This window comes from Atractosteus spatula, chromosome 18 (genome assembly GCF_055471065.1).
Source record: "Atractosteus spatula isolate fAtrSpa1 chromosome 18, fAtrSpa1.hap1, whole genome shotgun sequence".
Taxonomy (NCBI): domain Eukaryota; kingdom Metazoa; phylum Chordata; class Actinopteri; order Semionotiformes; family Lepisosteidae; genus Atractosteus; species Atractosteus spatula.
In genome coordinates, this window is record NC_142723.1 from 2,286,522 (window position 1) to 2,304,283 (window position 17,762).

A 17,762-nucleotide genomic window follows, 5' to 3' on the forward strand; every position below is an offset into this window, starting at 1 on the left:
TGACCGCTGTGTGTCTCCCAGGTGGGGCTGCTGGTGCAGAATGACCGCTGTGTGTCTCCCAGGTGGGGCTGCAGGTGCAGAATGACCGCTGTGTGTCTCCCAGGTGGGGCTGCTGGTACAGAATGACCGCTGTGTGTCTCCCAGGTGGGGCTGCAGGTGCAGAATGACCGCTGTGTGTCTCCCAGGTGGGGCTGCAGGTGCAGAATGACCGCTGTGTGTCTCCCAGGTGGGGCTGCTGGTGCAGAATGACCTGTGTGTCTCCCAGGTGGGGCTGCTGGTGCAGAACGACCCCTGTGTGTCTCCCAGGTGGGGCTGCAGGTGCAGAATGACCTGTGTGTCTCCCAGGCGGGGCTGCTGGTGCAGAACGACCCCTGTGTGTCTCCCAGAGTGATTTCGGTATAGTGCTTTGGGATCCCCGGGGTAAGAAAGTGCAATATAAATGCTCTTAATTGTTAAATGCCGTTAGTGGTATTTATTCCTAGTTTTATTTGCCCCATGCAGCAGCTCTCACATCAATTACTTCTCACGTCAAGCTGTTTCCTGATGGACCCTAAGGGAACCAGCCTCTACAGCGCCGTGTGGCAGCCCAGTCTGCACACTCAGAGCTTTCATCATGCAGGGGGGGCAACTGTTCTCAGTGTGAAGCAGTGTGAGAGAGAGGCAGACAGTCCTGCCGAGTTTGTATCCCTCCATACTCTGTGTCGAGATAAGAGCATGAAGAGCTTTCCCTCCCCAGTTTCACAGCATTTCATCAAACCACTGGATTCTTGTAGATTTTACTGTTTTCCATGAAACACAGATAGTCAGCGCGGAATTATTTTCACTCTTTAAAGCGAGCGCCCTTTGTTTGGAGCCTTAAATCGGTTAGGAAATTATTTTGGGTCTTTCACAGCTGATTACTCAAAATATTCCCTTCACTATAAAACTATCTTTCTCAGAGCCTGTTCAGAAGCACTGTGTTACGGTTATGCAGTTAATTTGATCATTAGACCAACTATGTAGTTGAGAGCTCACCTGGATCAGCTATCAGAAGACTCTGCCCCCCAGGAGTGAGGGGTGCTCATCTGCAGCTGTAGAGGCATGACCTGGGGGACACATCAGCCCGACCTCTGCGTTCTTTCTCTCTCATTCTGTCGTCACTCCTGCATTAACATCTCAGAACAGGGGAAATACGAGGGGTAAGAGTTAAGTACTGCACGAGCAAACAAACTAAGCATGTATTTTTTTTTTATAATAATGTTCTTTCCACTAAAGGCTGCCAAACACTCGTCTGCCCTGGAAACACAGGGAGGGAACACATCTTAAAATGAAGACTAAAAAGGACTGATGACCCATCGGTTTCAGGAAGGAAAAAACATAAATAAAACCTGGACAGGATGTTTAGTTTGGCAATCAGAATGACCGGGTGTATTATTGGCACAGCGCTCGTATAGCACAGGTGATACCAGTGTGGGAACGTCTGAGACGTTTCGAAACCGACTGCTGTGAGAGAAATGAAGACCACGTGGACTTTGACAGCTCTGCTAGATTACACACGCCTCCAGCCTGGGCCTACCCGGACAGCAATCACTCAGACCAGCCAAGGGAGATAAGAAGAGACACACACTTCTGTTTATCAGTCTTATATTGTAACAGGGAGCCTTCCCCTGACATTACAGACAGACTGTTCGTAAAGTACAGCCTACTTTCATGAGATCAATCGTAGCAGTGAAACGGAACATTGGTTCCGTTTAAAACCCGTTTTAGAAAATCCGAAACAAACACTGTCTTTACCGCTTCCGTTAAATGATTGTTGTTATGTTTTCTAAGACTTATTTATATAAATATACCTGCATCACGAGGTCTTGATACTGTTATAAAACTAGTTTTTCGACGAAAAAGTACTACTAATCAATTCAGTTCCTTTGGTCTGTTGGTATTAGAATAACTTCCTGAAATTCAAACAGTATAACCTTATCGTTGCAACTCCTGAGCCCAGTTGCTTAAATCATCATCTGAAAAGCAACAATTCGCTAAAACACTTGCATTAATTTATTTTAACAAAACGTGATTATGGGACACTAATTTGCAACTACATGGTCTAGAAAATTGTAGTCCTTCGCGGCTGTTGCTCAATCCATCACGCTACCCGGATTACATCGGTACAAAACTCCAACACCCAAAGCCATTGCGCCCTAATGCTGCCGGTGTGATTACGTAACAATACCCCGATGCATTTCGGGCGTTGTAGTTGTATGCACCCGCCGTTCTCTGAATCGAGACCCAGATCCGGTCCGCGAAAGCACTGCAACTCCCAGGGTGCCCCGCGGATGTCGCTCCCTGTGGTTGGGGAGAGTCATCGGCGCACACGAGGACTCGCGTTGAGTGCTGAGTCGGATCTCTCTCTCTCTCTCTTTTTCTGGTGTCGCCGTGAGAAACCGGCTCCGTTTTCTTTGAAGACCAACCCGAAAAATAAAGAGGAATCACACCCAAAGGAGAGAGAACTTCTAGAGAAACACTTTCTAGTCGGGGGGGGGGAAAGCAGCGCGCCTGGGCGGGGGGCAGTGATCGAAAACCAACTGCGTAAGCGAGAAGAGACGGTGCAGCGGGACTGAGGAGGCGCGATGGACCCGAGAGACACTGCCCCTGATTCCTGGGAACAGGAGGACGATGTGGAGGCCCCGGCCGAGGAGCAGCTCCGGGCGGCTTTCACCGGGCTCAACGTGAACGCCAAGCCGTTCGTCCCCAACGTCCACGCCGCCGAGTTCGTCCCGGCCTTCCTGCAGACTGGGCCTTCCGACAGCCCCGACGTCGCCGGTGAGCCCGCCGGCGCTCAAGCACACGGGGCCGGGGACGGGGGCCGGGGCCGGGGCCGGCACGTTTCCCAACCTCGCCAGCCGGGATCGCGCCGCCTCACCTGGGGAGGGAGGGAGGAAGGGAGGGGGGGGCATCGCACGCCGGCGCGGCAGGCAGGAGCCCGATGGCTCGTTTGTCAAGTGTGGTGGTGGTGGTGGTGGGGGGGAAGAGAAGGGGGGAAAAAAAAAATCAAGCAGCGTGTGAAAAGCCGGCTTCGCTGGCGTGACGCGAAATGTCTTTCTCCAGGAAACAAGCCGATCACCCCTAGTTGTGGCAGGTATGGCTTCACCGTGGTGGTGGGGGGGGGGTTGGGTTGTGTGACAAGCGCGCATCGTGGTCGCATTTGCGTCTGTGCGTCTTCATTTAGGTGGCGGGTATAGAAAGGGAGGTGGGGTGCGCGGTGCGATGATTGGTACCAATTAGGAAAAGTTAATGAGTTACCGACTTACAATCTGGCGTTTAGCTGTAGGGAAACCGGTAGCGATGGCGCTGGACCGCATACTGTAGCAGGGAACCCGTGTGTGTGAGATGGATTATTTTTCGAAGTGGACGAGCACGCCGTCTTTGAAACGGATCAGAAATGAACAGTACCGAGTCGCACACCCAGGACGTCCCGTTTGGACGTTTTCTGTGCGAGAGGAGTTTCCTCCCGACTCCCGGTGGTCTGGGGGGACTCGCGTTGCGCGCAAGGTTGGACTTCACCACGCTGTCCCCGTCCTACACGTGTGAGGTAGGGTCGGTGTTGATCAGGGTGCTTAAAGGGTTTGAGGTGGAGATGCACATCGGCCACAGCTGGTCTTGTGCTCTCTTGTTGTATGCATTATAGCCAGTAAGGAGTGAATTGCATTCAGTGCAACAGGTTTTGGAGAGGTGGTGTGGAGTTGAGTTAAAGAATTGGCAGTCTGGCACCTAACTCACAATTTCTACACGCAGAGAAACACGGACTCCCAGAATTCAATTTGTGTTTCCGGCCTATTTTATGGTGATGCCTTTGTCTTGAAAATAAGCCGTTTTTTCTTATGAGTTCAGTTTCGCCCTGGCTGGTGTGCTTTCTCTTGTTAAGGAGAAGTGATGGATGAGATCACGTTTCCCCCACTGGTGTCGCAAGAGGGGCTTGGAGACTGACCGCCGTACAGAGGAAGCTGGCCTGTTTGCATAGGAACCGCTGGCCAAACATGACAGCAACCCCCCCCCCCACACTGTAATGCCCCAAACCAAGCCTGTAATACCCCCTGTTGAGTGCTGCCCCACCATTCTGCCTCGGGGGGTATCCTGTACCGCCCTTGTGGCATTCTGGGGCTGTTTTGCCATAAACCCCTGCGAATGTATTACCCTGCAGGTGAGTGATGCACCAGCTCTTGGGGGGGGGGAGAAGCCGTTTTCTCGGCTTGTTCCACAGATCCGGGGTTTTCCCCTTGATTGAGCAGTAGGCCAAATTGGATCGTCCTGGGAGTAGTGGTTCAAACAGATGTTTGGCTTATAAAACACTTCTGAATGAACTTGGTGAGCGGTCATCATGTCAGGCTGATGAAATGCTCATCTAGAATGGTCAAAACTAAAACTGTGCTTTTTCTTTTAGAGCTGCAGTGAAATATTCGCACAACTTTAAGCCTGGGCGTATTAGGTTAGCATTTCCTCAAGTAACTTCACTTGGAGTCACAGTTTTCAAAAGGACTGACCAATCTGCCAGCATGCTTTTGAGGCTTCTTTCAGAAAATAATTAGACTGAAAAAGTAGATTTCATTCTGTAACACAGGGGGGCAGATTGATACTAGATCTTCTGAGTGAAACCTGCCTTTAGAGTTAATGTCTTGTGCGAGAAAGTCCCATCTGGCCCATCTTCCAGTTTATACCTCCCAAGAGTAACTGCTGACAGGGGGCACAGGTCATTTTAGTTCAGGTCGTTTTTCAGTGACTTGAACGACATGCAGACTGAGCTGAAATCTGTCCCCCTTCACATCTGAGGGTGTTCTCTCTGGCCCGATGGAAACTCTTATGCCTGACGCCTGCGCTCGTTATGACTGCGGGGTCCTGTGATGTTATTTCCATTTTTATTGATTGTTCTTTTCTTTCTGTCCCTGCTTTGTCTTCTGTGTAGCTGTAGTCAGAGCCTCTTGGCCAAGTCACCCCTGTGAATGAGAATCTGTTCTCCGCTGACTTGTCTGGTTAAGTAAAGGAATGGCATTTTTGCAGCGTATCGCAACCAGCGCAGTGCTACGGTGAAAAATAAGTTCTCCGTTCTTTAAAGTTCTGGTCAATTAGACAGTGAGGCAGTATCAGAGCTATTACACATGCATCTTGAAATTTCATTACTGTCATATCAGCATTTTACACCTGCTAGAATTCTACACACTACTTCAGCTCAGCTCCCTCCATCCTGGAGCTGACATGGTGTCTAAAGTCATTCCTCATTCAGGACTAAATTGATGCAACGCAATAGCGAACTCTTTCAGTCCTTAACTGACAGAGCTTACGGCCAGACGACAGCAGAAATTCATTAAAGAAAACCTTTTGTGGAGGAAATGTTTCATAGTTCTGTTATCCATTTGAAAATCAAGTAATGCAAGTAGAGTAAGAGACCTGATAGTTTTGCATTAAAGGGGCACTGCTTAATTATAAGAGACGGCGAAAATGAACCCATTGGGAAGAGTTAACCAGTCATAGGTGACGGTGCTTAGAAACACAGAAGCAGAGGCATTTTGGAACATCAGAGCTCGCTTTCTGAGCTGTTGGAGTTTAATCGAACATCGAATATCGGTCTTTGATTTAGCACAACTTCTGATATCAGGTTTATCTGTTTGAAGCTTGTTGGGGAAAAGCCCAACAGGCCACACTCGTGCAAACTTTATCTATGCTTTTATCCCCCTGCCCCGATGGACGAAGACTGGAGAGCGAGGGTGCTCAGGGTAGACATCCTGTCTGCTTCCACCAGGGAAGGGAAGTGCTCTTCAGTCTCTTAAAAGTGGCAGTCCCGGGCTAGTGAGTTGTCTACATGAAATCTGAAATTCACGTTTCCTTTTCATAGCACGTGTGCAGGTTCGCTGTCTTGATATCCTGGTGCTATGAGGTGAAGCAGTAGGTGCTCCACGCCCACAGTGAATGCAGTTTTAATCTGTACGGGAGAAGGAAGCTGCAGTGCTGTTTGGATGGTCGTGGGGGGGAAACATTCAGAAACCCGACAAAAAGCCAGCGCTGGAATGAACATTGCTCAAATGGTTTTTGTCAGATGTGGCAGAAACATCAGGCACTGCTAGCAGAATTAAAATAAAAGACTAAACCCTCTACTCAGTCATCTGCTAAAAACTAAACAAGCTGGATGGGCTGTCTGGCCCCCTTTGCTGCCCCTACTCTTCCCTTTCTACAAAGCCCCTGAGCTTGATAGAGAGCGCTGAGAGGAACATGGAATATCTCTGCAGTTAATGAGTGTTAAAAACCACTAAATTAGATATTGCTGCTTAGGCAGGAAAGATCATTTATGGCTCCAGTGTTGTAAGTAAATGTTTGCCCTTGTTGCCTTTAATGTTCAGCACGCCGATGACCTTTTTTTTTTTTGCTCGAATGTTTTTATCCACATTTTTATCTCAACCAGTTTTAACTAAACCAAGCTTCTCTCTCTCTCTCTGTGTGCCAAGCTTACTAAATTCAGGTTGCATGGTGGTTTATGTTCAGGACCGTTCTAGTACAGATCTGCAGCTGACGCATGGGGCTGTGTGAATTTAGAAAGGCTTAAGTAACTCTTCTTTCTATAGTTTTACTCATTCCACCACTGGCACAGTTCTGTAATGTGTGGCATATGCTTAGTCTGCCATTTAAAGTTTTGTGTGTAGCACTTCTCTTAGATCAAGTATTGTTTTATTCCAGCTCTGGAGAGAAGCAGCACATTCCTTATGTTGGTGCTGGGAGCTGACATGTCCTGTTAAGTCACAGGTGCTGAAGCAGTTCCTATTGTAAACACATTTCCTGTGCTCCAGCGTAAACAACAGAATGGTTGAAGGGTTTTCCTTGTCTGTGCATGTGTGCAGATTGAAATAGTATGTGCGGTTCAAGGCATGTAGTATACATGAGTCTGTTCTTTCTTTTCCTTAGGTACTGATACAGTCACCAGCATGGAAGTTTCAGACTCTGTTGGTATGTACCTGTATCTCATTTTTGACTGAACCACTCAGAGGTGGGCTTTTCATGTCATTGTCACCTGATGCCCATATATCATACACGTATAAGGATGTGAGCTGTATTTTAAGTGGGAAAGGCATTAAAAGCTCTGCCATTTTGGCTTCTAGCTTCATACTGCATGGTGGCGTCTGTCTGCTAATTTTTTATTTTCATGTTTGAGCACGTACCAGTTAAAGACGTGATTTCAGTGGTGAAAGAAAACAAACCGCCGTCTGCATGCTCAACATCCACAGTACGCTGCAGCAGAGAAGTAAAAACAGGTGGATGGGTTATTGACGGCCTACGTAGGTCCCGCATGTCGGCATTCTTTATGCAAGCGCAGCCACTGAACGGGCCCTGTTATCCAGAGCTAAATATTATTTACACATCTGGTGTGGATGTTTCTGCTCGTGTCAATCCATTAGTGGGCAGGACGTAGCAGGTGCGTCTGTAGAGTTTGCTGGCAAAACCAGTCGTGTATTTATGTTTATGTATTCTGGTCAGTGTACAGTAAGGAGGCACTTCCTACTGTAGAGACTAAGGGATGCTGGAGGACAAAGCTGAAGGTTAGTCATGGAGAAGAAGTCCGGGAGCTCTAACAGGCCCTTGTGGGAGTGAGAGCTTCACTGCATCAGGCCTTTTGGCCTGCATATCAAAGTGCCTTTTTGCTTGGAGTCAATTTAACTAAAGCGTATCGTGACGGTAGAGGCACAAAGATGCCTTGACAGTTATAAAATTATTTTTTGAAGTTACTTAGGCCTCAGAAAAGACTAACGGGATTACACCACCTGCGCTTGGTGTTTTATAGAACGTCGTCAAATTAAAAGAACAGCATGAGAATGCAGTGATGAGGAAAGTCTAACTAATGCATTATACATGTCTGTATTTCAGTATAACCTTAATGCTACTACTTCTGTTCAGGCTGTGCTTTTGGCTGCGTACTCTGAGGTTCGGTTGGCTTTTTCAATCTCTTCAGCTTTATGCATCGCGGTTATTTAGGGGATACAAAATGAAAGGGCACGCTAGGATCTTCTTCCAGAAGCGTTCGTTTTGCTTCCTTAGACGTCCACAGGTTTGGAGTAAGTACTGTGCACACAGCAGTGTAAACTTGCCTGCCTGAAACGGTCAAGATGGAGAGGGGACATCAAAAGGCAGGCCATGAACCCCACTCTTCATTAAATGCTGCGCCACTTTCCACTCACACTAGCTAAATGCTTGTGTACAGCAGTAGCTCACCAGCTGTTCAGGAGTCATATCAATCCCGTCCTGTTCCTTTATTTAATTTGATGTGCTTCTAAGGCATGGGAAGATCCAATATAGAAGCCCATAATGTAAGCAGATTTCCCTGGAGCTCTGATTTCGTTTAGCAAGTGATGCATTGTAGAGCTTGCTTTCCGACTCTCTCTGCAAGGTCTGCGCGCAGATATCAGGGGTGTTATCATTAACCCCTCTAGACAGGAAAGTTTCACTATTACAGATTCCCTTATCATTTAGTCTTCATCTGCTTCTGTTCATCAGACTGTTTGCCGACCCCTGAAAATCCCCGAGCAGCAAGCTCGAAGAGCTATGATCAATAGATTTTGAGAGTAGAGATTTGGAACCCACATTGAATCGAACCCACAACAAATCGCACGGCTGAGGTGTTGTCAGGTCATACAGCGGAGTCGTTGCTTTGAAAAGGGGGGGTGGAGTTCACTGACCCCGAACGCAGTGCTGTGTACTCTGCTGTCGTGGTGAGATCTGACCAGATCCTGCACTGGAAAGAGTGTTTGGGAAGTAAACAGGTGACCGTTTATGTATTAACGGTCTATAAGTACATGAAAGCAAATGGGCCAATTAAGGCCTGCGGTGTGGCGGCTCCTGCCCAGGTAAGTGGAAACAAAGGTGAGGCTGCATGCAGATGTTCCACCTCATTAGGAGCTCGGCCTGCTACCCTGTCAACACTGAGAACGGGCCCCAAGTGTACACAGCACACATGGCTCTTCAGCCAGCAGAGCAGCAAGCGCAGGCAAAAAAGTGTTTTAATGTTGCTGGTTTTAAACTTCCCAGCTTTTTTCCCCATTTTTGGATGTGATTTGTTCAACATTTTAACAGCAGTTAGGAGGAAGATTTATGTAAAATCTGTACCAGATTTCTTGTTCTGAATTTTTGATGCTACAGGCAAATTGACTTTAGAGAACCGAGTATAAATTTCTTTAAATACTGTTTGTTGAGCTTCTCTGAAAATCGACTGCATTCATTTTGCCTCCTCTTACCGGAGAGGTATTAGTGATGTTGTGTGCCGCAACTGTGAAACAGTCTCGTTTGTATAGAATAATGTCTTCCTAATCACTGTTTAATGCTGTTTCATCCATGCAGACCTCTGGAGATCCTTCAGTGCAGTTCAGTCACGGGCTTCCTCATTGTTAGTGGAGTAGTGTGTAAATGGCAATCCCTTAGCAAATAGAGGGGGGTTTTGTACATGATCAGTGAAGTGCTTAATCTGACAAGGCATTGCTGACGCACTGACGGGAAGAACACAGGCAAGACAGAAAAAATCTTGCAGACTGTTTCCCGAATCTCCCTGTGATTGCAGCTGACAAGTCGCTCAGGAGAACTCAAGCGCCCAGTACAGCTTCTATATTTCTCTATAGCTGCGTGCTGCCACCTCGTCTTCTCTTATTGCGCTGAATTGATGAGAAATTGCCTGAGATGTCGTTTTAATAGTTCATTTTAAACTTTCGTGTCCGGGGCCTTTGAATCATAAATGGTACAGCTGGTAATATCTTTGCTTCTCACTTAAGTCCCCCCCCCCCCCCCCCCCCCCGTTCAGAGAGTTTTTGATTTCAACCTTGTGTGCAATAAATAACACTTCACTTGAGCTCGCAGTCCATCACACACATCCACGCTCTCCCATTATCGAAAGGAAATCCTCATCGCATACCTCTGACAGCTGAGGGCCGCTCAGTTTTCCTTGCTGGTGAGCAGCCCGAATCGATCAGCTGAGGCTCTAGGTTGCTGTCCCTACCTGTGCACACTTCATACTCCATGGGATTCGCTTGTAATGGTTTGTGAAATGCGAAGGAGTTTGCGTAATTCATTCCGGCTGGAGGGCCTTGCAGTTCCAGTGCACTTCGTATTAATGGTCCGCTTCCGCTGCAAGATCCGCCCGTTGAGTGTTTTCTCCCGTCCCGCCAGCAGCGCCGGTGGAGAACGGAGAGGCAGACATGACCGCGGAGGAGTCGTGGGAGCAGAAAGGGGAGCCCAGTGAAGCGGAGCCGGGAGGCGGCCCCTCGGGGGACGGGGGTCCCGCCGAGGAGCCCCCACAGGAGATGATGATGGAGGAGGAGGAGGAGGTGCCAACACCCAAAGTCGTCCTTGCTCCGCCGGACGCCCCGAAGAAGGAGCACGTGAACGTGGTTTTCATCGGGCACGTCGGTGAGTTGCAGGCCTGCCGGCGGTATGGTTCTGGTTCTGGTTCTGGTCGGGCCCGGGTGGCCCGTTCTGGAGTTCAGGGCAGCCAGTTTCCCCATCAGGCCTGGGATTTTAAAACCCACCACCGGACCTGTCCGTCTGTGAGCCCCAGGGACAGACTCCTGGGAGCGTGCCGTGCTGGAGATCTTTTAGTTGTTACTGCTCGGCGTTTTAAAATTTAAGTTGCTCGGCAAATGCCTGTGAAGGAGTGGGGATTTTGCCACTAAACTGGGTCTGATGCCCATAATGAGACGAGGCGAGGTGTCTCGGAGAGGACAGTTACTTCTAAACCACAGCTAATTTTCAGGGATCCGGTATGTTTGAACGGTTCTTACACACTCATGCTTGAGATGACCAGTTTTTAAGAGCCTGGCAGAGCGGTGTGACTTTCTCCTTGGCACCGATTTCGCCCGTCTTATGTCTGTCTCCTCTCTGACTGGTTTAGATGCTGGCAAATCCACAATTGGAGGACAGATCATGTGAGTAACGCACTCGGGAGTTTTGTTTGAATTCTTGTTCTTTGATGTTGGTTAAGACAGTATGTTGACACTCGCGTATTGTTAAAAGAATCATCTTAATTGGAAGTTCTAGTCTGCAGCCCAGAGTATTAATCAGTATCACCTAAACATGCACGTTTTTTATGTTTGTCCGTTAGCTTTTGCTTACTTGTTTGCTTCAGCACTACCATGCTTGGACCCTCTAGTTACCAAGTGTCAGACGCTCTGTCTCCCTCTCTCTCTCTCTCCAAGGTATTTAACGGGGATGGTGGACAAGCGGACCCTGGAGAAATATGAAAGAGAAGCAAAAGAAAAGAACAGAGAGACCTGGTGAGCTCATTGATCCTATCGGTGAAAGAGATAAGGTGTTGAGTAGATCATCACAAGAAGTTGGTCCGGCCAGTGTTTTACTCCGCCGACATGCATCCTTCAGGGAGCCTGAAATTCTCCTTTCTTGCTGGAGTCCCTGATTCCTCAGTAAGGAAGAACCACAGGGGGAAAATGAAATCTTCCACCAATGATGGAGAATAAGATCTGCTTGTGCAGAAGGTCCAGAGTAATATAGTTTTTATGGGTTTACTCGTAATAAATCTCAACACTAGATGTTAGTGAGCTTTAGAGGTGCTGTTCAGGCTCTTTTAGGTTTATAATAAGGAAATAGAAATTGTAATGCGAAATTACATGTTATTCAGGACTTAGTGCTGAATAACTAAAGAAAATCACAGAATCGGTGCAGTTGCACTAAACAGAGCTTAGGTGCGTGTTAAAATTTACTTTTGACTAGAAATAAGGATAGTGCTTTTAACTGAAAGCATGGCTGAACCGGAGAAGCAGACGTATTAAATATTTCTCTAACCCGTATTATTTTATTTTTTTTGTAAGGGGGATAATAAACGTACTTTCGCCCCTGTGCAGGTATCTTTCCTGGGCTCTGGACACGAACCAGGAGGAGAGGGACAAGGGCAAAACCGTGGAGGTCGGGCGCGCCTACTTTGAAACTGAAAAAAAGCACTTTACCATCCTGGACGCCCCAGGCCACAAAAGCTTTGTCCCCAACATGATCGGCGGGGCATCGCAAGCGGACTTGGCCGTGCTGGTGAGTGGGGAGAGCCGAGCTCCGAGCCGCCATCCCCCCTCGGTGGTAATGCCCGGCCGTTTTGGGCCAGTGCAGTGTGTTGTTTTATTTGGGGGTTGGGGTGAAGACAGTCGTCTGAGCTGGCGCTTTTGTGCCGCAATCATCGGGCATGTACTCGAAACCCGTTTCACGTTCCCACGGGAACCCAGTTAAAACTTAATTTCAGGAGGCCTTCAGACCTTAAACTGAGCTGAGGGCACAAATTCTGTTTCTTTCACTGTGGCAAACTGCTGGAATCGAGGTGGAGGTTTGGGTCTCGCGTCACCACGGGTCGTGTCCAGCTGAAGAACTGCCGTCTTGCTTTCCCTCGCAGGTGATCTCTGCCAGGAAAGGAGAGTTTGAGACGGGGTTCGAGAAGGGCGGCCAGACGCGAGAGCATGCCATGCTGGCCAAGACGGCAGGAGTGAAGCACCTGATCGTCCTCATCAACAAGATGGACGACCCAACGGTGAACTGGAGCCTGGAGAGGTGAGGCAGCGCGCCCAGGGTGGACCGCATGGCCAGCCGGCGGTCGGGTCGGTGATGTAGTCCCGTTGAACTTCCTCGTGCGTTGACGGCAGTCCGATTTAAAACACCGCGGCTTGGGAGTCTCCGTGTGCTCCCCCCTGTCTGGGATTTCGTCAGTGAGCACGTCTTTTCCCCTCTCTCCCAAAGGTACGAGGAATGTAAAGAGAAACTAGTGCCATTTTTGAAGAAGGTCGGGTTCAACCCCAAAAAAGATATTCATTTCATGCCCTGCTCTGGACTCACAGGGGCCAACCTCAAGGAACCTGCGGACCTGTGCTCCTGGTACACGTAAGTGCAGCCTGGTCACTGAACTTCATTTAACGATATCCTCAGGTGCAGTCCTGTGCTTTTAAACACGGCATTAGTAGTTCCATACGGGTTTTTGTGGGCTTATAATAAAGTAATAGAAATTGGAATGTGAAATGTTGTTCAGGACTTGGCGCTGGCCGCCCACGTTGAAGCTTCATGGTCACGTCTTTTTACTCCATAAATAATGAGTCATTTGCATGAGTTTTTTTTTTATCTGCTGCTGGTATTTGTAAGTTTGTGAACAGCGAGACCTTCACAGTTCGGTACTCTTTCCTCCCATCTTCCCAGAGGGTTACCGTTCATTGCGCACCTGGACAGTCTGCCAAACTTCAACAGATCCAGTGACGGGCCAGTCAGATTACCGATTGTCGACAAGTACAAGGTGAGGGGCGCCTGGGCTGGGGGGCACGGGCTGGAGGGGTACTGGTGTGAGGATGGTGGTGGCGGGGGAGAGAGGGCTGGCCTTAACACTGGTCTGTTCTTCGTGCCCCGTTACAAAATGCCGAGTGCTCTGAACTAGACTCCTGTAGTCTGCTTAACGGCGACTCGTTTCCAGGAGTGGGAAAAGTGCTAGTCTGTAGTCTGGCAACCTGTTTAAATGTTGTTGTTTTATTTGTTTTTGGAATGAGAATGAGTGGTCAGCACTGGTAGTTCTGAGAGCTCTGTGCATGGAGGGGCAACGGTGGTTGAGCTCATTTTCGTCTGCGTGTTCGACGACGGCTTCAGCACAGCTTCTTGAGCAAGTCGGGATCCTTGAGCTTTGCTGGTGACGGCTTGCCCTTGCGTGGGTGTGTTTTGGCATGAGCAGTAAAGTACAGACTCCACTGGATGAAGGATAGAGCTTTTTTTTCCCCTCCCGTTTCCTATTCTACTTAAAAAATGTAAAATGTTGTTTTAGCTCTAATTATATGATATAAAAGAAAATGGGTTTCCTCTGGAGTTTATATTAATTTGAAGTAATGTGATTAGGGTCGGGTTAGCTGAAGCCTGGTTATACTGCTCAGGAAGCTGCAAGTAAATCTGTCAAGAGCACAAAGGAAGTCAGCAGGTTTAACTCCGGAGGAGGGGAAGCCGAGAGCTGAGAGAGGTATGAAACAGGAGCATGGAGTTAGGCTGGGGGGGGGGTCTTTGGAGTGATCACCTGCAGGGAATTTTTCATTCTTGTCTTTTAGTGTATCTTACACGGCAGAAAAACAAACTACTGCAGGGCAGCTCGGCTCGGCTTACCTGTTGCTTTTAAGATGCTTGATGATATTGACCAAAAGAATAGCGCTTAAAATTCAAGAGTTTTCAAGGAGTTTCTCTTTATATTTTGTGGTAAATTGGAAATTTTTCAAAAGTGGTATTCAGAATGCATTTGAGTCTGAAACGCAAAAATAGGACATACATTACTAGTAAATAGCTGATACAGGCTTGCGTATGTGGTCTGTACAGACTTCTCTTACTGCAACATAGTGAAAGTCTTTGCAGTGACCTTGTAGTGGAGACATTAACTGCTCAACTTCACTGGTTTGTGCCCTTTATTTTATTACAGCCATTGGTTTGCATACTGAATAGGCTGATCCCAGTTTCTGTCAAAGTAAAAAACAACGCTCTGAATACGTGAACAGCTTCAAGTGTCGTTATTTTGCTTCAGCTACAGATCTTAACTAAGTATTACAGGTTTACATGCTCCCCTAACAGGTAATGCGGACTTCAGGATGTTGGATGTTCCTGTGCAGTTTGTTCTTCCAGGGTAGTGAATTATTCAGGTTTTGTCATGTTAAATGTCATGATGTTGGCTGTTCAGTTCACTGATTGTGAGTGTCCTTCACAGGATATGGGCACTGTGATCCTGGGCAAGCTGGAGTCGGGGTCTATCTGCAAAGCACAGCAGCTTGTGATGATGCCAAACAAGGTGGGTTTGCATGTATTGCAGCACTGACCTCTATCCCGGGTTCTGTCTGAACAGCAGTTTCAAATGCTGCATTTCCCGAGAGCCCAGATGGGTTTTTTTTTATAGACTGCATCAGTCTTCTGTGTCCCCTCTTCCTAAAAGCGAGTTCAGAGATAGTAATGGTTATAGCAGAGGGCTTCTGCTTGCACTCAACACTTAAGCCCAACAAAGCAGCAGGAGCCAGCTGTGGGGGCCCGTACAGTGCAGCGCCGTGCCGTTGACCTAGAGCCGTGTGAGATGTGGCTAAGCTCCTCGGCGACGGACTGAAGAGATGCACGTCTGTCCCCAGCACACCGTGGAGGTCCTCAGCCTGCTCTCGGACGATGTGGAGACGGAGTTCGCCGGGCCCGGAGAGAACCTGAAGCTGAGGCTGAAGGGCATCGAGGAGGAGGAGATCCTGCCCGGCTTCATCCTTTGTAACGCCGAGAACCTCTGCCACTCCGGGCGCACTTTCGACGCTCAGGTCAGGGTCCGCCCCCCCCCCCATCATCACCCCCCCACAGGCCCTTGTGTCTCTCAAGTCAGTCCGCGGCCCCTCCCCCAGGAATGACGATCTCGGGGGGAATCAAAGAAAGGTCTGTGAGCATGCACCAGACACAGAGTGAAGCAGCCCTTCATTTTAAACAGAGGCCCCTTCCCATCACCAACACACGCCTAGAGTCAGCTGTTAACCTCACCTCACATTGCTAGAATAGCGGGTGAGTTCACGTTCATACATTAGGGGGAGAGGCAACACCCGCCCAGAGATTATGGAGGTGCTGTCCAGTAAAAAAGTAAGTGATAACCATAGACTCCATGGGTGCGCACTCTCTGCTCCAAGACAGTTTAACACTTGTCAACATATCAGCAAACACAGGCCTTCGGCATCCTCCTGACCTCCAACAGAAGGTGTTAGAAAAAGGCTTCATTTTACTTTTAGCCACATACCTGAGGATCAGATGACGCAAGACCTTACCTTAGCCTGGCTTCACACGATGTCGAAGTGAGGAAAGCTGTGTTTCTTCGTAGAAAGAGAAACTAGTCACGCTTCTGTCTTATTTCTGCTCTTGGCTTGCCTTCACAGATTGTCATCATCGAACACAAATCCATCATCTGCCCTGGTTACAACGCAGTCCTGCACATCCACACCTGCATTGAAGAAGTCCAAATTACAGTAAGTGCATGATTTTCCACACCACTTCCAAACGTCTGACAGTGTTTTAAGTAGCCATTGCTGGTCAAACAAGACCCGATATGAAGAAGCAGTGTCGCATAGTCTCAAAGCAGTGAAGCAGCAGGGCCTGCCATGCATCCTGTGTTTTTACACGCTGCGCTTCCAGGAATGCTTGTAGGCTTAGACAAAGAGTTCAGATCTTATTACAGTTACTGTATATGTGGATTTTAACCTGTGCTATTTTGGTTTCTAATGGGAAACTGTCTTAATAGGTGGGAGTAATTTCAGACCTCCTTAACCTCCAGTTATGTATGCAAACTTCGTAACGGACGTTTAAAAAAAAAAGGCTCTAAAGTTAGGTTCTGTTCATTGATCGACTTGTTTGTAGCAATACACACTTAATTGTATCATTATTGGCTGACTGCAGAAAATCACACTGCTGTAAGTGGACCTGAAATGATTTTCCTCCTTCTCATGCAGGCCTTAATCTGCCTGGTAGACAAGAAGTCTGGCGAGAAAAGCAAGACGCGACCTCGTTTCGTGAAACAAGACCAAGTGTGCATCGCCCGCCTGCGGACCGCGGGCACCATCTGCCTTGAGACCTTCAAAGATTTCCCTCAGATGGGACGCTTCACCTTACGGGATGAAGGTGGAGTTAACTGTGGCTTAAAGCACGGGACAGCTACAGCCCTGTTACAGAATAGACCTTGAATTCACTTCCCACGCCATCTCACCCTTGTCTTGAAGGACTGAGAATAAGGGCGTCAGTGCAGCTGAACTGCATCACACGTAATTACAGCAGACACATGACCGCTGCAGATGAGGCTGGATTTGTATTTCCGCTTCGTGATTGGTGTTGGACAGCACGAATAAGGAAGGTTTAGGAAGGTTAAACGCACTTAAAGGGGAGCACATTGTGTCGGAACACGTGAGGGGTAATGTCTGTGTGAGGATGTTAGAGCAGCATGTTTTAAAAAGTATATATTTAAATCTGTTTGCAATCCCACGTGATCGAGGAGGTGGGTGTCTGATTTGCCTGTATCAGTGAAAGGAATTCTCTTATGTTTTTTGTAGGCAAGACCATCGCCATCGGCAAGGTTTTGAAGCTGGTACCAGAGAAGGACTAGAGGGGGCGCTGTGGTTGCCTGGCGTAGTTGACTGTGATGGAAGTGGACTCGGCAGCAGCCTGCTTCTCACCACCTTCTTCTCCTCTGCCCCTCCTGCCCGCCGCAGACGAGTTCACAACACGAAACGTCTCTGAAAGTGAAAGATAAATCAGTTTTTTAAAAAAATAAGAGTCCACATATGTCAGCTTTCTCATATTGAGAGCTCAGCTATGCCATTTGTTAGTCCCCCCCTTCCCTGTTTTAAGATTGTCATTGAATGAAACTTAATAAAAGAAAGATAAGAATTTCTCTTCCAACTTTTTTGACTTCCTTCAGAGAGAAAGTGGCAGCAGCTGCCAGAACAGGTGTGGACTGAGCTGCTTGGATTAGAAAGGAAAAAAAAAACAAATTTACAACACTTCGAAACCAAAATAATGTTCATATCCTGGTTGTACATGTCTCCCTTTGCTTATATCAAGATGGGTTTCTCTACACAAGGAGTTCGTACAGCATGTGCGAGCGTGATCACATGTTATTAAAGCGACTACAGTGACAATAAAATATTAAGTTTAAAAAAAAACATTTCTGTTGCGTGCTTCGTTTTCTGTGTTGAACTCTTCTCCACACTGGAACCCGGCGGACTCCGGACAGCTTCCTCTTTCTCCCCCAGCTCTCTGAG

At 48.0% G+C, this 17,762-nt stretch overlaps 1 protein-coding gene across 4 annotated transcripts; it reads left to right on the forward strand.

The window, feature by feature from the left end:
• The first annotated feature begins 2,320 nt into the window (after positions 1-2,320).
• gspt1 (G1 to S phase transition 1) lies at positions 2,321-17,663 on the forward strand. Of its 4 annotated transcripts, none has more exons than XM_088936426.1 (14): positions 2,326-2,796; positions 6,922-6,963; positions 10,168-10,404; positions 10,886-10,919; positions 11,190-11,267; positions 11,853-12,033; positions 12,386-12,540; positions 12,727-12,867; positions 13,177-13,270; positions 14,705-14,785; positions 15,114-15,287; positions 15,888-15,977; positions 16,458-16,626; positions 17,052-17,663. In XM_088936426.1, exons 1-14 carry the CDS (start codon positions 2,604-2,606, stop codon positions 17,102-17,104), a joined length of 1,722 nt encoding a protein of 573 aa, XP_088792552.1. In that variant the 5' UTR covers positions 2,326-2,603; the 3' UTR covers positions 17,105-17,663. The 4 variants fall into 4 exon arrangements, with proteins under 4 accessions (XP_088792554.1, XP_088792553.1, XP_088792552.1 ...); XM_088936425.1 differs by having other exon boundaries at positions 2,338-2,796; positions 10,165-10,404; XM_088936428.1 differs by lacking the exon at positions 6,922-6,963 and having other exon boundaries at positions 2,321-2,796.
• The last annotated feature ends 99 nt before the right edge of the window (positions 17,664-17,762 follow it).